At 38.1% G+C, this 26,999-nt stretch overlaps 1 protein-coding gene across 2 annotated transcripts in view; it reads left to right on the top strand.

Moving 5' to 3' along the window:
- doc2b (double C2-like domains, beta) overlaps positions 1 to 26,999 on the top strand; it is a 147,749-nt gene that overhangs the window by 111,534 nt on the left and 9,216 nt on the right. For both annotated transcript variants that reach the window (XR_006099486.1, XM_042430135.1), the window contains exons 5-8: positions 6,859 to 6,985; positions 19,947 to 20,104; positions 24,388 to 24,469; positions 26,616 to 26,712. Coding sequence is in view for 1 of the 2 variants with exons in the window: in XM_042430135.1 (XP_042286069.1) it covers positions 6,859 to 6,985; positions 19,947 to 20,104; positions 24,388 to 24,469; positions 26,616 to 26,712 (464 nt within the window). In the remaining variant the exon portion in view is untranslated. The remainder of the gene's footprint in view (positions 1 to 6,858; positions 6,986 to 19,946; positions 20,105 to 24,387; positions 24,470 to 26,615; positions 26,713 to 26,999) is intronic.

Raw genomic sequence — 26,999 nt, 5'->3', positions numbered from 1 at the left:
GGGAAAGGAAAAAGAGGGAAGGAAATTAAAGAAATGGAGGGAGAGGATAGAGAGAAAAAAGAAGAGAAAGGAATAAACGGACAAGCAAGAATAAAAAGGGGAGAAAAATCAACCTTGTCTCCTAGAAATTAGGTTTATATACTACTAAATTGTTTTCCCAGTTATGTTACCTTGGAAAACATAATTGATGCCTGTATTACGCTCACAGGCAATGCTTTTTTTTTAAATAAAGGAATTAAGCACTATATTTATGAATTGCAGTTCACATCCTGTTTGTGGTTAGTTTTAGACAACAAAAGCACTTTGGTTTAGGTAAGTGAAAGATCGTGGTTTCACTTAAATGTAAATAAACATGTTCTTCAAGTCACTGCAGACTTTTTTCTTTATTAAACTAAAACCACCTTTCCCTAATCTTAAACAAGTGCTGTCAGTGTCTAAACATAACCATAAAAAGCTTAATATCGCTGTAATTACTACTAGTGGATTTTGTGCTGCAAGATCAGATAAAGAACTACGTATGTTGTCTCTGAACATTTCACTCACACATTCAGTATCAACATGTTTGCAACTTGCCAAATATTTTAATTAACAATATTTTCTCTTTATGTGATTATATGTCATTATATGAGAGAAAATGTAATTCAGCCAGTTCTAGCAAAACATATTTGCTGTTACAATTCAGTCATAAATGAACATGACCGTAATTTATAGGAGACAAAGTTTGGAAAGAAAGAAGGAAATAAAAAGAATAGAATAGAAAGAAGGAAAAGAGGAAATATGACTGTTCATGGTTTGATATGTTTTAGCCTTAACTTCTGTATCTGTGCTGAAAGGGTTTAGAAAATACATTTCAGTGAGCAGTGATGTTTGACGGTTTCTCTTCTTCCTGGCTCCTGAGGTGAATCATGTATTACATCCATTAGCAACAGTCATTTTAGCCAGAAATGACTGATGTAGTTATTTATCCTGTGCACTCTTTTTGCCTTACAATTTATGATACGTGCCAGGACGAACCTGGACGTGTAATAGCCTCCGATCAGAATAACAGTTGGGAAATCCTTTGTTTTTGTGAACTCCAAACAGAACTTATGTTTAGGTGAGAGAGACAGAGGACTTCCTGTATACTACAATGCTTGAGAATAGAATAAAACCTGTAACAAAAACTTCTACTTCCCTTGATAAATACGTCAATGTTATGCAATATAAGTGTTACTTCACTGTTCGCTGCTCCTTTATTTTTACCAAAGTGTTATCGCTGTGCAATCAAGTGGAAGAAGTAGGTTATGTAATCATATGCCTAATCGTTTTGATAGCTAAAGTATCATCCAGTGATAGGTGAGCCATGTGCAGTGGAGGATTTCATTTTTCAGTTTGACACCTCAAGCATCTCAGGACTGTAAAACTACTATGTGTGTAGTACTCCCACCTTTACCTGTGACTTCCCCTGAGTGCAGGTGGCTCATTATATCACCGGACATTCTTGTTGTAGGTTTGCTGTACACTGAGAGAAACAGGTGTCACATGGGGAAAAAAATGGCACTGATTGGCTGTAGTGGCCATTTTTCTATGGATGGCAATCTTGGTCTGTCAGTTGGTCCACCACTTTGGGCCAAACTGAAGTATCTCAACAACTATAGGATGGACTGCCCTGAAACTTTGTGAAGGCTTTCATGTTATAATGATGTAATAATAATATTCTTTCTTTATAGAGCACTCTCCATCTAGTGCTAACACCTGGTCAAAATATAAATTTGTCCAATACTTTGGTTTATGACCAAGTATGTTCAATACTAATGGCATTCCCACCAGCTTCACCCATATATTACACCTGCCAAACATCAGCATGTTAGCATTGGCATTGCAAGCATGTTAGAGTGCTTATGTTAGCATTTTGTTCAAAGCACCACAGTGCCTAGATCAGTGGACAGCTCTAAGTATAGGTGTGAACGCACCCAAGATGCATTGAGGATGCATTGAGATCCGATTGCTCAGACCACATTTGGAGGTGGTCTGGGCTACATGTGGTCACATTCTTTTAGCAGTGTAAACGTAATGTGTCCTGGGCCACATGGAAGGACCGCCCACTCAACTGACGTCATCTATTTTCCGGCAGACTAGGCATGGGAATTGCATTGCTGCATGCCGGTTTTGTTCTTCTGTTTTTCCATTTTTCCCGTTCCCCTAACCCTAACCTGTATTCTTCTTGAAATTGGCAATTGCAATGGAAATTAAACAAAAACCAGAAAACAAATTGTTTCACTTGTCTGACGAAAAATTTTATTTCAGAAGCGAAACGTTTCACTCTGTTTCCCCTGGATGGTTTCCTTTGTCTTGTCAAGTTGATAACTACAGTTTTTAGTTTTGCTGCGCTGCTCGACATAATGAGCTCAGGATTTATCAGGAGGACGACTGCTTTACTCCGATCAATGAACCTGGACTGTGTGTAACAGCTGACCTTCTGGATGTGTACAAGTACACAGAACATTAATTAACATTAGATCTTGACCGATCCTGTCAGTGTGTCAGGAGATTTAAATAATCAATGAAGTTAGGCTGCTGTGCTTCGTGCATAAATGCGCACAACGTCTCTCAATGGGGAGACACAGCTGTGTGGAGGTCGCTGCATATAACTCTATATTTGTTAAATATATATATGTTCAGACCCAGCACAAGAGCAAATCAATAGGACGGGTGTTTGATTTTCGTGAGGGGGCACACAATGCATTGTAGATTTGTTTCTCCTGTTATCAAACAAGTTGAACACAACTTTGGACGGAGGGTACACGGACCCTACTCCTACCCCTGCCAATTAAAAACAACAACGATTTTGGTCTTTGCAAACAGAAATGAGGCCATGTGTGAACAGAACTTAATTATCCCACTGCAGCAGGAAATTTGGCTTTGTCTCACCATTAAAAACAATGACACAATAAAAACAATGAAGACACACACACACGGTCAAACACGAGCAGTACAGCAATATACTACAGTTATACAGAACCGTTCAATAGGATCCCCCAACATGGGGATGTTCTAGTGCTGTTTGGTCATTATACTGATTGCATTTGGCACAAAGGATCCCTTATATATCTTTTTGTTGGCTAGATGTGTCTTATAACTTCATTTACAAAGCAGTTAACTCAAATTCAGAATAGAGGATGTCGACCTTTTCAAAATTCAACAAAGACCACCACCTTTCCCTCGCCTCAACCAAGTGTTCTGAGTTGCCAAAGCAGAAGCCCCAGTTCCGGTGAAGGAGCATTCAACACTATTGTATTGTGGGGTGTAATGAACTTTATTGCATCAAGAGGCTGGTAGACTGTAGCCCTTTAGTGTATTTGTTTCTATTACTAAAACCAAATCTGATGTTCATCTTTATATGCAAATGCTCCTTAAATCATCATAACATGTTTTGATCATCATATAATACAACATTTATTGTGTTATTTTTTTATTATTTGAAACAAACCAATTAATTCTTCAAACCATGTGAAATTATTTTTCTACAACAGATTATGAGCTGGAAAAGACATACTGTATCTCACAGCTGGTAAAATAATTGTTGAATCACTGTTGTTGACTGACAGGCAACCTTATCAACGCTCTGCAAAACTATTTAATTTTTATTTTATTATTTTGTGTTCCAGAGCAGCAAAAATATGACTGTATTGTTACTGAATTGAGTCCCATAACAACATGAGATGTGATCTGATGGACACTTGTCTGTGTACAAGCCAAAAAACTTATTTGCATAACAGTGCCTTGATTAACCATTTTCCAGGAACAATATACTGCGAGAAAGGCCTCCACATTTCCGCACAGCACTATTCATTTCCTTTTGTAAATTGAAATTTGGATTGAGCACCACCTGTCCATGTGGCAGATAAGTTATTTTTTATCTGTTGAGTTTCATTCTGAGGCTACAATGCTAACACATATTACTCATGCCATTGGGTGCACAAAGGCTGCATGTTTTCCTCCATATGGCAGCTAATTATGCAGAGAGAAGCTCTCAAAACAAACAATATTCCACTACGTCAGCTGGATGTAGTCGTGAGTGTGAATCATGTCATGTCAGAGCAGTGAGTGATTACATAGGGTCTGTTCTCTGCACTTATTGAAGAAATACTGGAGGTCCGCTGAGAGCAGTGTCGTCCCACACCAATAATTGACTCATTAAATGAAATGGTGTGTACTGTATGTGTGTATTTGTCCATGGTGGTTCTTTCAGTGCATCATCAATCATCATCTTTTGTAAGCTGTCATACATAGCAGGCTTTGATACCATTGATCAAAGTATACTTTTACATAGATGGGAAAACTGTGTTGGTTTTTGTGGAACAATATTAAAATGGTTGAAATCATACTTGGAGGGCAGGGATAATTTTGTCACTATTAGGAATCACAATTCAAAACGCATGTCATTGCCCCATGCTGTACCTCAAGGGTCGTTTCTCTTCTGTTTAACCTGTACATGCTCCCACTTGGCCACATCCTTCAGAACAATAACTTTGCTTATCATAGTTATGCTAATGACACTCAAATTTACTTAGCTCTCTCATCAAATGACTACAGTCTTATAGAGTCATTATGCAAATGCAATGTGCTAATAAATAACTCAGATCTCTCAAAGCTTTATGCAATTAAACAAAGAAAAAGCAGAGGTAATTTTATCTTACAGCAAAGATAAGAGGCTCAGGGTAGCTGCTCATTTAAAGGACAGGGCACTTAAAACAAAAAAGCAGGGGAGGAACCTTGGTGTTTTAATTGTGTTTTAACAGTCATGTAAAAGCAATAACATCTTTATCTTATCCTTAAAAACATAGCCAAAGTAAGAGGTCTTATGACAAAACAAGATTTGTAAAACTCGATTAATGCATCATTGCAATGGACTCCTGACAGGATTTCCTAAAAACACCATCAGGAACCTGCAACTTATTCAAAATTCAGCTGCAAGAGTTCTGACCAAAACCAAAAAGGATGGACCACATCAGTCCAGTTCTTACATCTCTACACTGGTTGCCAGTAAGCCACAGAATTGACTTTAAAGTCTTATTACTTATTTATAAATCTCTACATGGAGTTGGCCTTGAATATATGACTGGTATGATTGAGAAATATAACCCTACAAAACCTCTTAGATCACTAGGGACAGACTACTAATGGTGCCCAGGGCAAAATCTGAACAAAGAGAAGTGGCTTTTAGTCATTATGCAGCACAGTACTAGAACCAACTGCCTGATGGTCTTAGTCATGCCCCAACCCTCAAAGTATCTTTATTGTCCCTTACAGGGTAATTGGTTTGCAGCTGGGATCAACAAAAACACACAAATCATACAAACTCACACAAATCACCAAAACACTGATGGACAACAACAAACAGGACATAGTGGGCAGAGTGATTTAAAGGGGTTCATTCAGCATCGTGGTCAAAGTGCAGAAGTTAAGTAAGCAGTCTGTACAAATAAAAAATCTCCAGACAACATTAGAATACTATCTACAGCAGCGGCAGCAGGGACAAAGGAAACTAGTCCTCATTACAGGCCGACAACAGCTCAACAGACAACCTGAGGGTCACAGTTCAAACTCTTGGCAATCCAGAGGGGAAGTAGCCTCTCTGAACATTTGCCTATTATAAAGGTTGGTAAGCTGGGCTTGATTCTTCCCTGAAATCTTAATAGCCACTTTGATGAGGCTATTGAGCCTGTTTTTATTGAGTCAAATTATGATACCAAGCAACAATGCAGAACATTACAACTGATTTAATAAAACTTCTGTAAAAGGGAGTCATCATCTCAGAGGAGACATTAAAAGAAAATTTTCCTCAGGAAAAAAAGTCATTGTTGGACCTTTTTTGTCATGGAAGCAACATGACTATTTAAATCCAAATTGAAAACCTTATTGTTCTCAAGCGCTTTTAACTTAATGTTTTTGAAACCTGTGGTCTTATTATTATTGTATTATGATTATTTTAAATCTTTTTATTTATTTATTTTTAATCTTTTACTCTCTTATATTTTATTTCTTAATTTGTTTTATTTCTATATAGATTTTATCTAATTTATTTTGCTCTTTTCCAACTGTGTTGCTTTAACTTTGTACAGCACCTTGAATCTACCTCTGTGTATGACACGTGCTTTATAAATAAAACTGCCTTGCCTTGCTTTACCTAACAATGAATCTTCTTTTTTATTGATTGTAGAGCATACTGGCAAATATACTTTAATGTTTTCAAAGGATGTTGTCATGCATTCAGAATAAAGATGCTTGTGTTGTGTTTGGGTGTACAGGGGAATCAGGTAAATGGGAAAATTGAAAATGGGCACATGATACAAATCAGTAAACAGGCTGGATGTACCATCCATCACAGCACAATTCAATTCAAGCCGCACTAATTGAGTAAATAAGATAAACACAGCGAGATATGTTCAAGTTGAAGTCGTGATTTGGTTTTAAATGGCTTTGACATGATCAGGAACACTGTCATTTTATGAACATCTGAAATATCTCTCGAATTCTTCTCTTCAAAAGTTTCCCCTCTTTTTTTCCTTTTGATCCATACATGGTACAATGCTTCCTAAAAACTATAATAATTATCCCATCATTTTCTGTCATACTGATTGAGTCTGGCATAAATCATATGAACTCCTTCACTGCAGGGCTACCAAGGTTTTGCTTAAGTGCTGTGAGGTCATAGAGCCAGTGGGAGCAGATGTATAGTGAAGTAAAATTTTGGTGAGAATTGAATCCCTGTGATTGACGATGATTGACTCCACGTGGAAAATGACCGTTGTACAGTTGTAACACTCTTCTCAGCAACAAAACCTACCTCTGCCTTTTCTCTTTTTCTTCTCTCAGGATTTCAGTGTGTGATGAGGACAAATTCCGCCACAACGAGTTCATCGGGGAAACACGAATCCCCCTCAAGAAGCTGAAGCCCAACCAAACCAAGAACTTCAACAACTGCCTGGAGAAACAGTTACCTGTAAGTCTACTGACTGTGTCACACACACAGGAACAGGGATTAGACAAAATAACATCATTTACATTTGTCACATTAAGTTTATATTATCTTAGCTACATACTCTACTCTTCTCTACAATACTTTTCATTACTATACATCACAAAACAATACTGTACTTTACCCCAGTATATAATACTAGTATAATACTATACTAATATACTATATTATACTAAACTTAAGAACTACATACAAACATTATTACAGTGTATACTATATTGTTATACAAAACTGTAATACACTATATATTCTATTATATTATACTATACTATACTATACTATACTATACTATACTATACTGCACTATGTACCATATTATACTACACTATGTTATACAAAATGATACTACAGTATATACTGTATTATACTATACTATACTATAAATGCTAGTATAGTATAGTATAGTATAGTATAGCATAGTATAGTATAGTATAGTATAGTATAGTATAGTATTCCACGATATAATACTTATATTATCATATATTATACTTATTAATACATCATAGATTATACCTCTAAAATATCCACCACCCTGTCAATGAAATTAACCCAGTAATGTGATCAGTAGTAAAGGGAAAAAGACAATATCTATGTTGTTTTTAATTGTCATGGGTTTATTATATTGACATTTCTAACAAAGCTTTTGCCTTTTACCTCTAAATGCCTGCTAGTTTCACTCATCTGAGGTTTTTAACCAGAGCTATTTCAGCTTTTCTTTTTTCAGATCATGTACATATCTCACTGTATTGCTACATTCCTAAATTTTCCTGAGCTATACTCTTCATTAAAACTTCAGGGGTGCACATGGCACAGCTACTGTATATGTCGTAGGCCTTATTACAGTGTAGCATAGAGAGAAAATACTGAAGACATTCTTAGTATCGTTAACTCATTTTTTATGAAGTATTTTTCACAGGAACATAGTTAAACTGTGAAATACCAAGTAGTACTAAATTCATATTATAATAGCAACACATCCTCATAATTAAACGATCTGGTTTGGGTTAAAATGATCACTCGAAAACATGGTGTGGGTTAAAGTTACTTCTTTCTTAAAATTAGGCAACCTTCACTGTCAAGGCAACAGTAAAAACACTACAACAGTCGCAGTTATGGTTTATGAAAAACTGTCCTGACTCACGGTTGGAAACTGGAAGTGAATATTGGTCTCCTGCAGCTAAGTCTGCTTTTTGCCATCTATCTATCCAGCCATCCACCCAACACGCCACCTCCAATTATTGAAATTTGTCACCTTATATTGATCTGAACTGTGTCACTTCTCCATGTTATAATTACCATGGCCGCTCGATGGTATGTGTCACTCAAATGTAACTATAGGTCGTTTGTGACAGTTCAATTTTCAACCTATACTGTCGTTTTTCTTTTGAGGACAGGCTGTATAATAGATGCTGTTATCTCTTCTTTTGCAATAGTTATGTTACAACAAAAGATATCCAGTGCAATTATGTTTTCTGGGAGTCAAAAGAGAAATTATGCTACAAATAATAGAGAAAAAAAAGCTTCAATCTTGCTTCAGATGCTGTACATCACCACAAGGCATGACATAACATGAGAGTTTCATATAGTACATATTAATAATTGCAACAGTATCCATAAGGATTCAGTTAAAACCACATGACAGATTGTTATGTGAATTTAACCCATTGAGTTTTGAGCCCATGAGTGGATTGCAGGAGTGGATTATGTGTTATGAGAGAATGGGAGCAGAGTGGAGTGTCATTGAACTGTGATTTAATATCCTTTTCAAATTGCCTACACAGTTTACGGTTTCAAAAAAGTAATAATACAGTGTAAATCTGGATCATCCATACTTTGAGATAAATGCACTGCCTTCTTTTTAGAGAGACTGATCCCTGTTGCTCTTTTTATTATGCTTTGTTGTCCATGTGAGAGTGTGAAATAGCATTAAGAAATGCTAAATATGCTTGTGCATAACTGATAACTGCATAACTTATTTCTTATTTATAAATACTGTACATGCTATGCTTCAAAAATATCCATATTTTTTATCATTTATCACAAAATAATTACAGAGTAAAACTGCCAGCAGAAATCACAGCCACACAGAGCTGGAGTTAAAAACCTTGATTTTGTGTGTGTGTGTGTGTGTGTTTGTCTATAAAATCATGACCAGTGATAAAACTGTGCAACATTACCTCTCTAAACTTTTGTGACATAAATCAGAATATCTGTAAGGTGGTAACAAAAAAAGACTACATGATCAGTTTGGATATTTACTGTCCGTGCTGATATCTGACTCACTAGTAGTTTCATAGCCTCCACCACAAGAAGTACATCCTGACAGTAAATGGACTGTACTTGTATAGCACCTTTCTAGTCTTCCAACCACTCAAAGTGCTTTTACGCTACAAATCACATTCATAAGCTGAATGGGTACAGGGGCTACCATGCAAGGTCCCAACCTGCCCATCAGAGGAAACTAACCATCACACACATTCATACACTGATGGCACAGCCATCAGGAGCAATTTGGGGTTAAGTATCTTGCCCAAGGACACATCAGCCCACGGACTGGAGGAGCCAGGAATCGAACCGCCAATCTTCCAATTAGTGGACGACCTGCTCTACCTCCTGAGCCACAGCCGCAGATAACATGATGTTTCAGGCAGAATCCATATCTCTCCATGACTAAGTCTATCTTTCACTATGTGAAAATGATTTAGAAAATTGAAGGTAGACCTGCTTGAAACCCCAACCTACAGCTTTTCATCACCTATCTTAGTGAGGAATGGATGCATTTACTCTACATGTACATTTAATCTAATTATTAGACAGTATTTAACTTCCTACATATACATTCTCATATTCCTCATAACGATAAGACTGGGGAAGGTTTTAGTAGATCTGGTATCTCAGACCATCACAGCATGCAGTGACATTCAGCACAGCTGTAGAGCAGAAGTGTGTGTCAATCTCCATAACTGTTTTTTTCAGGGATTATCTGCTCTGTCTCAGTTCATTGGCTTTGCTATTTTGGACCAGTCTGTCATAAATGTCTCACACAAGCAAGGGAAAGTATAAAGCACAGTTTGGCCATTTTCACATGTGTCAAGGCAAAGTGAAGCCATGACTGCTGCTGGTTACTGAAGGGGCTTGAGGCAGGAAGCTTTCTGCTCTGCTTGCTTGCTGCTTGCTTGAAAAAGCGAATAAGGAGTTCTGTCTACAGAGGATGTTGTTTGCTGTGCTGGGGAGCATAGAGCACCGACCATTTAATCATCTCATCCAGCAGCTAGCGAGCCTGTCTTCTGGTTGATTTTGGCCAGACAGTAGAGCATTTTGACAGCCTGCCAGTGATCCTGTGAAAGGGGCCGGTCACAGGTTGAAATATAGGAATATGTGGAAAACAATGATTAGATGTAACCTAAAAATCTTTCTACCAAGTTTATCCCATTTTCACTCTATATATTCCAATATAAGCACTGAATAAAGTGAGTGACCAAAGTACAAAAGAGACTGTACTCTGCCAATTGTGTGCTCACCTACAGTGAAGCTAGTTTGAAAATCAAATCTGCAGTAAACAAATATTGGTTTATCCTAAAGTCTTATGCCTCTTTAAATCAAGTTTTTACGAATCCACCTCTATTTACATTTTAGAAGACAACCAATAATTTATCTAACATGCTGGTCAGGACTGATTTTGTTCAAAGAAAGGGGACATTTATCAAAGGTTGTTTTCCTTGTAGAAATCGTATGTATAACATGCCATACAAAGATTGTTGTATACTTGTTACAGTGCATGCCCCAACATCTCACCAATAAAGAACAAAAATCTCAGAACATAAATCACAGCCAGCCTAAAGTCTTTTGGTATAGAGAAAGTGACCCAAACACGTAGAGCTGGTGATCTAGAAAGACAACCACTTCAACATGAAGGTTGGATTTTCACATTAAATGCCATGTCTCAGGCTAATTTAAACAAGGAATTTGACTTGTCTCCTTTCCTGTAACAATTTGTGGAATACATTAATAAACCATGTTTTGTCTTATACTATAATGACTCATGACGGATGCCCCGATACTTTCCTTGCAGTATACCACAGATATGTTTATTCATTATGTAGTTATTTTGTTTTTTGTGGACTATGGTGGTTGGAAGTTATTTTGGTATTGCCCATATGACCCACATTAATATCTCTTTTGATTGTTTGATTATAGTTCTATAAATGACACTCACTGTTGGTGCAAAGTTAAAAAGTCCCAACAATGAAACTGAAGGACTATTACTCACTCAAGGCACAGCTGACAGGTCTGTACATTTCCCCCCCCTTTGCTCAAGTTTGATGAAGAAAACTAAATAAAAGGAACAATCTAACTGATTTGGGTGTGCGTCAAATCAATGTATTCCTTTCAGCAGCCAATCCTCCAATTCACTGTGACATCTGGGAATTTTCAGTGCTGCTAAAGTTTATACGTGATAAATTTAGAGCACAGAGGCCAGTACCCAACAATCTGCAATAAATATATACCTGAAGCAGTCTAATTTATATGGAAGCAGGTTAAGGCACATTCATGAAAGTAACTACATAGTCACCATAGATAGATTTAGTTACCACCATAAAGAGGAAAAGCACATGCTGGTGTTGAGGCCTTTGGAAGACATAGAGCTGTTTTGGTAATCTCACGGTACCTGGACTGCTGCGTCCTTACTAACATTTTGACCAATCATCCATTTCTATTTAATGGATGTGTCTGCCAGCCTCAACTCTGGATCTGCCATTAGCATTGGCACTAGTAGACAGCGAGGAGGCATGAACAGTGTTGGAGCCAGCCTCCTAATCTGGCAATGAATCTTGGATCTGTGTCTCTGTGTAATATCGTTCTCTTTCCCCGCAGCTCAGTTGGACAACGATGGCTCAACTGTGAGAGATGACCACAAATTCGTTGCTCACCCTGCTGCCATTTAAAATATAATTAGTTTAATCCCTGTTTTGGATTGCACTTTGTCTCATTACAATGCATGCAAGCTGATGTTTAAAAGCCATTGATTTGTCTGCCCTTCACCAGCAGTAGCATTGCTATAGTGCTAAATAGCTGGAGAGGGCTCACAAAAGGTTATGGCCCATAAGTGGTTGGGTCTGATGGTGAATAGGTTGGTCAGTCAATCCAAACACGTGGTCCACAGCAAGAAATCATGAAAAGTAATGTTAAGGTATGGACATTCATGATCCCAGGAGGATAATAAGACAAAAAGAGTGTAGGAAACCAGTGAGGGATCATGTTAGATGTTAGATAGAGTTTTTTAGGTTTATTGACAACACTACAATATATTTTAAAACATAGCATTTCAGATTGTGTCAGAGATAGAATGACAAAGTCCTAGACTTACGTCCACCATTGTCCCTGGTGTTTTCACAGACCATCAACCATTCAGCAAGATGGGGGCAGGAGTTCATTGTCTTTCATGAAGAAACATCACAACACAAGAACCAAACTTAGACAGTTGAATCCCAAGAACAAGTAGCTGTCAGGATGTACTCAAGACAAAAAGCAACATAGACTCTCATAGCTTTATACTTCTAACAGTCAGTATAAGGTTCTTTGCACTTTAAACCTGGAATGACTGATTTTTTGGGCCACTTGCAACACTGAAGTATTATCACCTCTAAAAGTTTTTGTGGCAAGCTTGTTAGCAAACAGTTGCCTAGTTATACATTTAGCAGACGCAGAGCAGTTTTAGCATTCATTCTAGTTGCATTTCTGGTCGATATTCACTATCCTTTAAGCTCCTTTGAACTTTTTGGTCTCCACTAATTCCTGAGGGAAATATCTGACTCTTTAGCTGCCAAATGCTCCACTATGTTCACCATCATGTTGTTAACTTTGTCTGTCTGCTGTTTGGTGCAGGGAGTGTAAGATGGGTTTTTAAAGCTGTCTGTTGTGTCCAAAAAAGACACTAATGAGATTGAAGAGTGTGAACTATAAATCTTGAGTGTTAGGTGAGACTTTGCTGAAGTTTTGTCACTACTGTATGAACAGCCGCTTTCACATACAAGTATAAAGGTCATGTGATCTACTGTTAGTATAAAAATATTGATCATAGCTTCTTTAAGTGCTCCTGGAGATACTTCACACTGGTATATAAGAGGGAGTGACTAACATATTTAACATAGATGTCTACAGCCTCCTGGCCAACAGTGAGAGTTAGCAACAAGGTAATGCAATCATTGGCCAGATTTCTTTTAAAATTTCTGTGAATATTCATGGTCCATAATACTTTTTGGTGATCCTCCTGACCTTTCATATGGTACCAACAACCTTTGAAGATTTCTGCTTGTATGCAAGACACACAGAATCAAAATCTAAAGGGCATCTTACCTTAAAATGAAAGGCACAGAGAAGCAGAACAGCAACAACAACAACAGACACATGACTAGCAGCAACAAACAGCAACAGCTGGAGAAGGACAGAGGAAGGACACCAACACGTCAGCATGGTCCAGGTGGTTTCCTGTGGATGAGAAAGCACAAAAAACTCTGGGGAAGAAGTCAAGTTAGTAACATGCATTAATGGTAAAAGAATACATACAGATGGAGAAGAGGAGAGAGGAGCTCAGTGCATCATGGGAAGTCCCCCAGCAGTCTAGGCCTATAGCAGCATAACTAAGGGCTGGTCCAAGGCAAGTCTGGTTGGCCCTAACTATAAGCTTTATCAAAAAGGAAAGTTTTAAGCCTACTCTTAAACGTAGAGAGGGTTTCTGCCCCCCAGACCGAATCTGGAAGATGGATCCCCAAGAGAGGAGCCTGATAGCTGAAGGCTCTGCCTCCCATTCTACTTTTGGCGACTATAGCAACCACCAGTAAGCCTGCATTCTGGGAGTGCAGTGTTCTAGTGGGGAAATAGGGTACTATGAGCTCTTTAAGATATAATGGTGCCTGACCATTAAGGGCTTTGTATGTGAGGAGAAGGATTTTAAATTCTATTCTTGATTTTACTGGAAGCCAATGCAGCAAAGCTAACATGGGGGGAAATATGATCTCTTTTTCTAGTTTTAGTAGCACACATGCAGCTGCATTCTGAACCAGCTGGAGAGTCTTTAGAGACTTGTTAGGGCAGCCTGATAATAATGAGTTGCAATAATCCAGCCTAGAAGTAACAAATGCATGGACTATTTTTTCTGCATCTTGTTAAGACAGGATGTACCAGATTTTTGCAATATTGCGTAAGTGAAAAAAGGCAGTCCTTGAAATTTGTTTTATGTGGGAATTAAAGGACATATCCTGATCCAAAAAAAAAACTCCCAGATTCCTTGCGGTGGAGCTGGAGGCCAGGGTAATGCCATCTAGATTAGCTAAATTATTAGATAATGTGTTTCTAAGGTGTTTAGGGCCAAGCACAATAACTTCAATTTTGTCTGAGTCTAGTAGCAGAAAATTGCAGGTCATCAGTATTGTGGGCAATAATGAGTATTGTGGAATTCAGGAGTGTTGGACTTTGAGTCTTGTTTTATTTGGAAATGGAAAGAGAGGTCCTGAGCAATACTCTTTCTGGGAGTCAAAAATTCCCAGTCAAGCCCCTGCACACCAGGTTCTCTTATCTGATGTTACCTCCTCTGTTATCAATACTGCTTTCTCTAACCTCTCTACATGTAATATGTTTGTGAGTGTACAGGCTGAAGCCTATGCCCTGTAAACTGCAGCCTCTTGCATCAGCACAATAATCAGCATCCCACTGTTCTCTGAGAGGTGTTGATCTGAGGGATCCTACCAGGACATTGGCAGGTGATGCATTTTGGCCCTGCTTCCTGCTACACACACTTATAGTCTCATATCCTGAACTACCTACGCATTGTTTCAGAGAAGGTTTAGTCATGACATGAAGCATGGAAAAAGACCTGCGCTCTTGTAAGCACAGCACGATTTTTAAATTGTATTGATATGCTATAGCAAGGAGATACTGGCATTAGTAAGATAAGATATAATGGAAACACTTGTGGCAGTTAATTAAGGTTTTCCACTTCAATCTGTAAGTTTATAAATCTAAATTAACCACTGGCTCATCAACCTGCGCGTGGAAAAGCCCCCTTTATCCTGGAATATTACCACACCTTCCTGGTAATATCTTTGTTTCCTGGGAAACCCTGAAGGGACTGAGTAATACCTGGAACCAAGTCAATACACTTTAAATATTATTTTCTTGGGTTGCTATCTCTGTACTGCTTTGTTGCCAGTCTGCAGAGTTTAGAGAACAATGAAGCAGGCAGAGAACCAGCGATGCATATCTCACTTGATTATTTAGCAATGCAGCCGCATTCATTTAGAATGATGTTCAGACAGTCACATTGGAGGTGTCTGGTTATACTGTGCGTTAAATTCAATTAATGGACATCCTCTAGCCAATCTTAATTGAGTTTCCCCTGAGGCAATGGTACAATTATCTGGAAAATGTTAAGCAAACACTACTGCACAGCAGTGTGTTTGTTTATGTAAGTTGATTTTATGTTTGAGGAGATTGATGGAAAGAGGAAGAGGTGACTCAGAAGCAGGAGAACGAGAGCAGACCTTAGTCTAGGAAGAGCAAAAATTACACAGTTGCAGTTAATTTATGTGTTTTTGTTTGTGATTAATGATGTTACTGAGTCTTAGATGTGTTTACTTGTTGGTAGATGCTATATATTGTTTATATGCCAGTTTAAAAAAATGTTTAAGACTTTTGTTAGGGAAGGAAGGCTAGCCAGACTAAATGGATGATCTGTGAGTATGAAATAGAAAAGAGGACAGTGAGTGCTGTCTGCACTCGTCAGGTGCGCCGACCTTGATACCATCCAGGCAGCCTGAGGTTTGCACTTCCTCCTTCGCTTTCTATCTTGATACTCTTTTATTCCTGTCAGCCTCTTGGTTTGTCACAGACTTCCCAGAGTGCATCGTGTTAGAGAGAGAGAGAGAGAGACAGAGACAACAGTTGGATGTCCTAAATATGGATAAACAGTGGAAGAAGAGACAGGACTAAATGGATTTGACAGTAAACTGAGGCAGCGGCTGAAACATGGTGGCATGCCAGACGAATTGGATGGCGAGTCCACCAGTCCAGTGAGACGCCTTGTAAAAGTCATCTGTGATTCATGTAGAGAGAGTCAGTTCTCTAGAGATGTCTGATTAGTATCCTGCTGTGGACACTGCTGGACAGATTGTTGAGCACTGTTTCCTAAACATAGTATAAGACTGCGGCAGAGACAGAAGTCTGTGTCTGCAGAGACCCTTCTTTCTGTCTGTTTTCCATCTTCATTTTTATTATTTTAATATTGTATCTGAATGTTGGGGTTATTTTGGAGCATCAGTGTTTAGAAATGAATGGATGATTCTTTTGAAACAGCAGCTTTTAGCACACCAAAACATAGTGGTCTATAAATGTATACTGGACAACAACAAGCTATTAGCAGCTGAGTGCTACTTGATACATCCAAGACATTTTTTGGCATAATTACCTTCTTCAACTTGTAAACTTGTTTACACCTGGGTTGTACAGGCTGGTTGGTTGCTCCAAAACTTTTAATTTATTTCTTTAAAGCCCATCATCATAGTATCTTTCAATGGTATATGGGGTTTTTTTTGTTTGTCAGCTCATCCATCTCAGTATCCCCAAGATGAGTTCTAAAACTGACCCAAACCCAGCTTGTACTCCCATCTTCAAAGGGGACATAAGATGCTTTTTGTGATTTTCTGTTATTTTTATACTGTTATGATGTTGGATGTTAAACATGGTCAAAGTTCAAAGACTTGAGGTGAATATGTAATATGTAAAACAAATATGCAAAAATGCTCCCTGCAAGTCAAAAGCCAGGGCTCCAGCCTGCTATGCAAAGTGACCTCTACTTTCTCCTCATGATGATATCAGGTCGTTCGCACATGCCCACAAACAGACATTCATTCTGTAGTCTTTTTTGTTAAGGTTGTAGCCAAGGTTGTCCCACAGGTTGTTCACATTGTCCACTCATATATTTCTGATCAGATTTGGACTTGAACATGCATGGATACATGCATAAAGAGCCATTTTAGATAATTGAGTTTTTTTTAAACTGTAAATCATACAAAGATATTCCATTAGAGCCCCAGAATAAATATAAACCAGGAAATGTGCATGATGTGTTCCCTATAAGACTGGAACTGACCCAACCTGAAACCTGAATCTGATAGTTAGCTTGTCAATCTAATGCAACCATGGTTGTATTAAGAGAGCTGGATTTGGTGCCACCAGTCAGCCTTGCTGCCAATTTGCCCCCGTGGCCAACTGCAGTGCTGGAACAAAAAAACACCCCGCGGCCCAAAATTCCTTTTCTCCATAGCCAGCATTGTAAAAAGGACGTCTGTAAAACCTGACAGAACATCTCACACTGCGCACACTGCACAAATGTTTAATTTTTCTAAAACTTCCCCAGTCTTAAAAAGCAGGAAGGGCAATAAAAAACAAATGTGAATGTGCAACTCTGAAGCAAACATGAAACTTAGAAAAGTTTTTCAGTTGCTCTTGGTTTTTTTCATTAAAATTAATGGGCACCTATATGTTTCTTAAGTGCAACTGAGTCTTTGACATAAACAAGACAGAGAGGAAGAATGAGTCAGAAAAAAACGAATGAGTATCAATTTGAAATAGCTCAATTCAAACTTAAAAGAATGCAGATTACCAATGCCACATTTCCTCTAGCCCTTTCACTTTCAATATAGCTCTTGATAAGCTTGAAGTTGTTAAGTCTCTGTGCATTTCCTCTGCTGATAGGATTGGTCTTATATTGTATATGTGGGTAGAAATAAATGCTGAGGTATAGGAAAGCCCAGCAAATTTTCATGCAATCAGCAACTGCGGGAGTGTTGCTGGTAAATTGCATTTCTAAGTCATTGAGCATAGCTGTGAAAAAAACAAAGCGCAGATAGGTCTTTAGGGGCCTGGGCTGCATTCTCGTAAAAATTTATACTCTCAAGTATGTATTTTTTCCTCTCTGGAGGGCTTGAAGTGCTCTGTGCAGCGAAAAAGTGAAAAAAGACAATTATATTGATGATAAGAGTATGATGAATGTCTGCCAACTGCAGGGGTCCCCCACACCATTAATTTAACCACTGACCATGAAGCAAAAACTGACTCAACTGATTGATTGATGGTTGATCAGATGGCTGGTTTTGAGCAGGGGAGTGGGTTTGGGCCTCAAGGCTGGAGGTTTAAGCTGCACGCTGATGTGGGGTAAAAATGCAAGCTTGAATATCATTAAATGAGCTGTGATGAATGAGCAGCTATTCAATTGATCAATTAGCCAACCAAACAGTTAGTAAATTAGTCTTCATACAGTAGGCTACATTTTCAAAATAACATGCAGTTTAATGCAATAGGAACAAAAGAAAAATAGAGAATAAAATTCATTAAAGGAACATTATAAATAAAGGGGGTAATGACAGCCCTATTTATGGACAATAGCTATAAATAACTTAAAAATTTGCAACAATCCTCTATTTGCTATAACAAATTATTTGAGCTTTGAGTCATGACCACCCCGTATAATCAACCTATGCATGAAAACCAAATAAATAACAGCATGTGCATGTCATCAAGGGAGATCAGCTCCAGTACTTTTTCTTCAGCTCCAACTCAAACTAAACTCAAATGTATAAAAAGAAAGGTTTTAAAAGGAGGACCATTTCAGCAACCAATTGCAAAACAAATTACATTGGTTTGGCAAAGGTAATTGCTATCTGGATTATGTTCACAGGTAATGTTTTTCAAATGAATGTAATCACTATCAGCAGATATTGTACTGCAAGTACAATATCAACATTTAGTATCTTGTATCTTGCCAAATATGTTATTTAACAACATTTTCTCATTATGTTAATTCAGCCTTCTGGCAACATATTTGTTGTTGCAATTTGGCTGTATGTGAATATAATTTATAGGAGAAAGGGTTGGATTCAAGGTCCCCTGCGCAGGCTTTTGTCCTGGGCCCCGAGATCACTAAGTCCACCTCTGATTCCAGAGTGTAGAGCTAAATCAAAGCTATTTGTTTATGCGCAGCTAAAGAAAACAAATGTATTGAACAAGCATGTTCATGAATATTCCTGCAGCACTGCACAAAGAGGACTAATGTGTTTTCCCTTCCTGGTTCTAATTAAAATCATTTTGTGTAGTTTATAATTTATACAAATAGTCAATTTAGTGGTTAGAAAATACATTTGTTTCTCTGCAAGAAAAGGTTTAACTTTGCCTCTATAACTGGACAAAGTTGCAAAAGAATTGGGCTTAAATTGAGCCTTGGACACATCACATTTAATTCCATCCCAGCAGATGAAAATGAATGACTTCATTTAGCACTGCCTGAACTTTTGTTTCTCTTGTTAAAGTTATGCTCATCAGTTACAAGGTGATGTGGAGGTGTAGTGTTTCAAATGAAAACTCTACTCTTGGCACACAGGACGTGTGTCAGTTCAGATGTTTACCTTGTCTCTAAAGTACATGGCAGATTAATTTTGATGAGGCTATTAACTCACAATTTACAACGGAGATGGCACCAATCAGCCAATCAGTGTTCGTCTGATTTTCCAGATGCACAACTGTCAAGTAGACAAGAAGCTGCTGTAAACTTTTTAGGATATCAACTTACTGTCAGAAAATGCTTGACAAGACAAGAACACTTGGATTTTTAAAATGTAATTTAATCCATGGTTGACAGAGTGAAAACATTTCCAGGTAATGATTTTGTTGTCTACATGGATTTATGCCATTTTGTTATCATAATTAAAGCTTTGGTTTTCTCCCAAACAAAACATTAGCTGAAAATGATCATCTGGACATAAAGGGGAAGCCGGGCTGGCAGCCACTTGGAAGCAGAAATACTTACACATAGTGGTCTTTGTAACAAAAACTGGTTATTATATCTAAATGTTGTCATTTTTTACAATTGCAGGTTAACAAGACAGAAGACAAGTCACTGGAGGAACGAGGACGCATCATGATTTCACTTAAGTACAACACCCAGAAGTCTTGCCTTGTTGTTGGCATCATACGCTGTGCTCACCTCGCCGCCATGGACGCCAATGGCTTCTCCGACCCTTATGTCAAAACGTCAGTATGCAAATGCACCCAAATAGAAACTGAGCATACACTGTGCTCCACAATTAGTACTTAGCATTATTCTAGGATAATATTGGTCTATCACACCAAGTTAATCATCCATTCCTAATGTGCTCTCAGTTTAAGTGGTGGGGGACAAAATCCATAGTCCTTGTTTTTTTTTGCAAAACTGTGATGATAATATGAGGCTTCAGCAGTCTGAAATAGTCAAATTAAGTGTATATATGTTAGTCTTTTTATTACAATTCCTTCTTTTTGCTTCCCTGGACACTGTTTTCCTGTTGAGCTGCAGTGGGAGATAGTACCTAAAAGAGGGAATTTTGTACTTACTTTTTGTACTTAAAAGACTATTTTTTAAGATATCCACTTAATTTTAATAACTACCTGAAGATTGATCTAGACTGCTGAGGTCTCATATACATTTACATTTACATTTTGTCATTTGGCAGATGCTTTTATCCAGAGCGACTTACATTGCAGTTCATTTTTTTTATTTCCTTTCAGCTGTTTTTGTTTCAAAATGTCATTTTTACAAAGTCTGTATTTATCTCACAAATCATTTTTTGTTCAGGGTGATCCTTTTATTCCAAAATACTGTGATTATGCAGTAACACTCTCACACAATGCTGAGCTAATTATGTGATTGTTGTCCTGCTCATTCAGACCAAAATAAACCAGTCACATAACTGGCTCTTCACTGTCTACGCTGATTGATAGACAGACTTTGTTACGAAAGTGGCATAACATTGGGTAAAAGGGTGTTGTGAAATAAAATGGGGATGGACCCCGGACCCCACCTTTAGAACAACCGCTATATGGGGCACCATCTCCCTTAATTAATTCATTTATTAATAATATTTATTTGTTTATTAATTAGGAGGAAAAATAATTAAAACAAATTAATCAGCCTTATATCTGAGAGTCGTAAATTCTGAATACAGTGACCTTCACCTTCTGATATAAAGGCATACACGGATACAACAACTGTAAATCAAGATATGTATTTATCTACTGAGGGATAGGGATGAATGGTAAACACTAAGCATATACATATATATATATATATATATATATATATATATATATATATATATAAACAACTAGAATGAATGAATGGGTAAATTACATTAACAAGTTATTTCCTATAGAATTAATGAATGTTATCACGAGTCAAAAACGTTGGCTTATGGCTTAGGCATCTTGCAGTCGTTTCTTCTTTCTCGAGCTTTCAGCTCTCATTCAGATTAAAAAGGACAACACCCAAAATGCATTTATGGCCATCACAGCCGATAAGGCCGAGAGAAAACAGAAGAAGCAACAGCCGCCCAATAAAGAGTTGTAAAAGTTTTTATAGTCTAGGCGGCGTGTTTTTAGGGGCCGCATTGATTATAGAATATCTGAAAATAACATGCTTGCAAACTGAATACTCACTAATTTCTGTCGTCAGTGCCAAGTCATCAACACTCAACCAGTGAGAAACCACTTAGAAAGTGTAATATTGATTCAGCACATAAAATACAGAATAAAATCAATAAACCTTCATTTTCTAATCTGTAATTAAATATATTAAGAAAGCATTATCCTAGCAATCAAACCATAGATAAATAATACCCTTGCACTGGTTAATATCAAATAAATCAAATGCAATAATATGTGTTACATATACTTAACAAATGAAGCAGAGTTTGAATTTCCATAATATCAAAATAATTAAATTGTTCTAAAACACAATAAAAGTTAACATGGGTTACACAAGTCAAGTTACAAATATATTTACACATTTAGTAGCATTTTTAACTATTTTAGACATTCATTGTGAATAAAAAGGAGAAAGGAAGAGAGAGGGACACACTCAGATGGAATAAGAGAACAGAGTGAGTTCATCAGTTCATCTTAGGGGTGCGGGGAGAGGCTCTGCTCGTGTCTGGAAGTCAAATCCCAAAACTGTCCATTTCCCTCCCGTGACTTTGGAAGAGGCTGGGTTTTTAGTCCTCTTCAATGTTTACTTGACATCCACATGCCTCCAGGTCAGAGATCATTGTGTGTGTGTGTGTGTGTGTGCTCCTGCATCCACACATAGACAGACTGTTAGATTAATATATCATAATGTTTCTGAAAGAATTCAACTTTTCTTTTGTTCCTGGGTTCGTTTTCCTACACAGCACAAGAGGCCAGCCACAGGGCTGCAATTTGAAGGAGAGTCCTATTTATCACACCTGAACATTTCCAAGTCTTTCATCTGGCTGAGCAATGAAAGTGCAATTAATTTTCAACTCTGCTGTGCACACCTCGAGAACAAAAGCGCGACTTGTTTCAGAAGAGAGGGGCTGGCAACAGTTTTCCAACAGTTTGAGGTTGAGGAAATCTCCCTGAAGCTTGAAGGACACATGGAAAGATAATAGATTTACTGACTAGCTCATGTGAGAGGGAATAAAGAAAATGTGCACTCTGTCAGATAGAGAGGACTGCATGATTTCACCCTTCCATCAGCAGTTGATGTCTAGCAAGAGTCTAGATCTGATGCATCAAGTCACAGCTGTCACCTGAACAGTCAGTGGTTTGTTCTATTCTGTCGATCATGTTGGCCATATTCTTAAAAATGGATGAATGTATAACGCAGACACACGTATGTAAGCCTACAAGGTCTGTCATGAGACATGACAGAGTAAATGCTCTCCTTAATGGCTCTTCAGTCAATGACAAGTGCTTTTCACCAAGCTCAGAGGTAAAGATATTTTTAAAGTATAATGAATGGTTCATCACACAGCTGCTGAACAAGAGTGTAATAATGGAAAATGAAGTTAAATAACATTTAAAACCATTATATTGCACAATAGCATTGTTCGCATCCCAACTTTCACTCTCAGCTTGTTTTGCATGGGGGTCAGTAGTCCCATTATATGATAACAATTAGGTTTGCTGCAATATCCTCATCAACAACACTCTAAGCCCCCACTCAAACTGGGGTAAGTTTGTGAGCAATAACCCACTTAGCCTCCCTTTAAGTCTCTATGTTACCTTGGGAAATTGAAGTCTGTGTGGGTCCAGTGAGCACGTCAAAGGAAAGAGGAATGTGACGAACTACTGTAATTGCTTGCAGGACTGAAACACACCACATCAAATTGAGCATTATTGCCCAAAAAGCTCATTGCCAAATGGACAAAGGTAATACACAACATCCAATATGCTGGGTTTGATATATTTTGCTTCCTTTTGCATCATTTATGAAGGCACAGCAGAAACGAAGGTCCAAACTGCGCACACACACACACAGACACACACACACACACGCAGTGGCTGTGCAATCATACACACATATACCTTTACCCAGAGCAACAGTGGCTCTAATGATCTGTTTTCACCAATAACTCACAGACTGCAGTGAATGCAAACTAAAACTGATATAACCACAATGTTGTTCTTAAACTTTTACATGTTTAGAATTGTACATGTTAAAATCAAACCAACTTTTATTTACAGTACATTGCACTTTTCACATCACAATGTCACCCAAATACCTAAAAAGAAAGCCGGTAAAACACAAACAATTGTCCTAAAGGAACACAATAACAGGCAAAATAGCCTCTGAAAACTCTTATGGTAAAATGGTCTTATGGTAAAATCCTACCAAATAAAAACCTCATACTAACAAGACATGAGGATTAGGGTTTAAAGAAATTTAATAAAGTACTGGGGATCTCCACTCTTGTAATGTATGAGCAGTATCGACTTTGGAAGTGTCTTGTTGTGATGAGGTGAGGCATCCTCACCTCTGTAATCCCATCAAAAAGACAATAAAATGAAATTTTATTGTTAAACCAACCATGTATTGGACATCAGTCTTGATAGAGAGGAGCTGCTTTGAGAGGTGATGATTCAACAGCATCTATGTATTACTGACTTGCACAAATGTCTTTAATAAAAGCACAGGAGGAGTCTATTAAAGTCAGAAAATATAGTAATGTAATGTTATGTGTGTAATGTAATGCAGCCATGTGGTTGAATGCAGGGCAGTATCACAGCACCCTCTGGAGGACAGAACAATATAACAACTGAGAAAATGACAAATGCTTTTATATTGTATGTGAGGCTTTTTATACTTAACAATGGTTTCAGACAATTCACATAAAACATCAGCTTCACCGTAGTATTTTCTGATTTTTCTTCTTCCTGTTTTTGTTCCATCTACAAAAATAGGCAGCAGTAAAAGTTTTGAGATCAGCACTGTTAAGCCTTGTATTAAGTCTTCCCTCCTGTGCTCTGCTATCCTACAGGTACCTGAAGCCTGACGAGAACAAAAAGTCAAAGCACAAGACTGCTGTGAAAAAGAAGACGCTCAATCCCGAGTTCAACGAGGTATAAACCACGGCTAATGTGCTGAAATCTTGCAGCTCCAATTTTGCTTTTGAGCTGAGTGTTTATCCTGTGCTTTTATGTGCTGAGCAACATCCATAACCCCAGGACCTGCAAAAGCCATTCGGAGAGGGCAAGGCTGTCAGTTTGGAAAGAATCACATTTTTCTTATTTCATCACTAAAATTGACTTTTGGAGAGAGCAGTACAACTGAAGGTGTCTGTGGACGTAGGTAGAATAAGCCATAAAACTTATCCTCAGCCAAATGCTTGTCAGTTAAGACATAGCTCAGCTGTTCTTTGGCAGCACAGATACTTTATCCAACCTCATTATCTGATTTTCTCATCCACTGAATATCTTTATATGATGTATCCCACCAAAGATTAGGGTGGTGAGCAGATGATTTTTAAAACAGTGTCAGAATGAAACTTCAGAGGATTTCTTGCAGTCGTCCATTGCTTTTATCTCCAACATTTCTTTAAAGGCCCTTAAAAAAATCGTGTTTCTGGCCACCAGAAGAGTTGGCAAAATGTGTTGTCACATGCTTTTGTGCACCGATCATAGACTGTATATAAAGATGAATGTAGCGAGTTGTGGCATTGGAGCCAGTTTGAAGACCAGAGTTGCAGCTTATTGTTAGCGCTATCTTTCCACTTGGAGCCAGGTCCTTCCAAGTAATGAGTACGGGATGTTGCATTTCACACTCTGGAAACAAGCCCCGCTACCTCAGACCGAACTGCACCATCAATATTTTGGATTAACAAAAGGAAAAAATGATTCAACAACTCTGCAGTTCCCCTCAGCTCTACCAAGGTCATTTCTAGCTGCAGCAGGCAGCTGTTCTCAACACAAAAGCTCTAAAAACCCACGGTACACTACAAGCACCAAACAAGACAAGACAACGTTAACAACAAGCCGGTGAACATGGTGGAGCATTTAGCAGCTGAAAAGCAACTTATACCTTTACGTTAGTAGAGACAAAAAACATTGCTAAGAGGAGAGTGAATATTGGACTTACATGCATCAGATGGACAGAAATACAACTGCAAATGAATGCTTAAATTGCTCCTTGTCTGCTGGATGTGCAAATAAGCAACTGTACTGTGCTGTAGCATTGCATTGGTGAATTCAGTATGGGGTATCAGCCTTTATTTTCTTCCAAACTGAGCATGTGCAGCTCAGGCTCAAAGCTGCACGCTTCTTTTGTGAGCAAAATGATTGATTCTAAATTTTGTTGAAATCAGAAATGCATTGTTAGTCTCTAGGAACCCAGCCATGTTTTGCAGAAAGGATGCCAAATATGTTTTGAAGGCTGAGCAGGCCCCTCAGTGCTTCATGGCACAGGGTAGCTTGGCTCGGAAGTATCCGCCTGTATACAAGTAGACAGCCCTGGCCAAAAACACTCACAGGCCAGCGGCCTGACATTTCCTCTGACATTTTTTCCACCCATATTCCTTCATCACCTCTAGGCCTTTCTGTCAGAGCTGAGCAACAGGGTCCAAATCAAGGCATTGATTTCTCTAAAATGGAGTAGCAACCTTAATTAAACTACAGATTACAATGCAGAATAAATGCTCTTCTTTCTCGTGCTGCAAATCAGAGAAAAATGCTTGTTTCATTTAGTGAACAGTGTACTTTATTGATTATTCTGTCATTCTGTTAAAGTAGGCTTGTCTGTATTTCAGATTTTATGTCCTCTGTGCTATAATCAAGATACTTCTGACACTTGTTCTATACTGAATGGATCCTTTTAAAGTGTCTTGAACTAATAGGACTGGCTGAGTGTCTAACCACTTTTCAGTATGTACTGAATGATTCCGTAAGAGTGAGAAAAGCAACTACTGCATCGACATTAACAAAAGAAATTAAAACTCAATGAGGCTGTCAGAATTATGTGAATCAGTTTCACCAGAAAATGAAACAAATGTCAGTTGCATTCAGGTTTGTAATGATGCTCATGCAAACCCAACACCATGCAAAGGAGAGTTTTGTTATGAAGGTGGTGAAGCAGAATGGACTCTCATTTAACATGTTCAAAACCTTTAAATCCACATCTTAGGCTTTGTACTTTCTGGTGATCTGAAAAGATGAGATATATTACTGTCATTATATTCTATCATACTGATTCTCCTTTTCTGTTTTTCTGTAGGAGTTCTGTTATGACATCAAATATGCAGACCTCACCAAAAAGACCTTGGAGGTGACCGTGTGGGACTACGACATTGGCAAGTCCAACGATTTCATAGGTAAGCACAGGTGTAAAGTGCCAGCTTTGCTTTCATCATAGATGATGACGGTTTGGGACGAGCTTAAATAGCTTGACTGATTTTCAGCAGCATCAGCAGCACCACTGGCCTTCTGTCCAACTGAGTCTACCATCTGCCTGGCCCCTCCTAAAGCTGAAGGCTGGGAAACAAACAAGTACTGAGCCACGCTGGGAACTATCTGGCCTACCATTATGTTTTCATGTCAATTTGAGCATGTTGCACTGATGCCCAGACCTGCATCAAAGCAGTTAGGAAGTGATCTTTGT

This window comes from Thunnus maccoyii, chromosome 13 (assembly GCF_910596095.1).
Source record: "Thunnus maccoyii chromosome 13, fThuMac1.1, whole genome shotgun sequence".
Taxonomy (NCBI): domain Eukaryota; kingdom Metazoa; phylum Chordata; class Actinopteri; order Scombriformes; family Scombridae; genus Thunnus; species Thunnus maccoyii.
The sequence above is the reverse complement of the archived record's forward strand: the minus strand, read 5'-3'. Positions and strand labels throughout refer to the sequence as shown.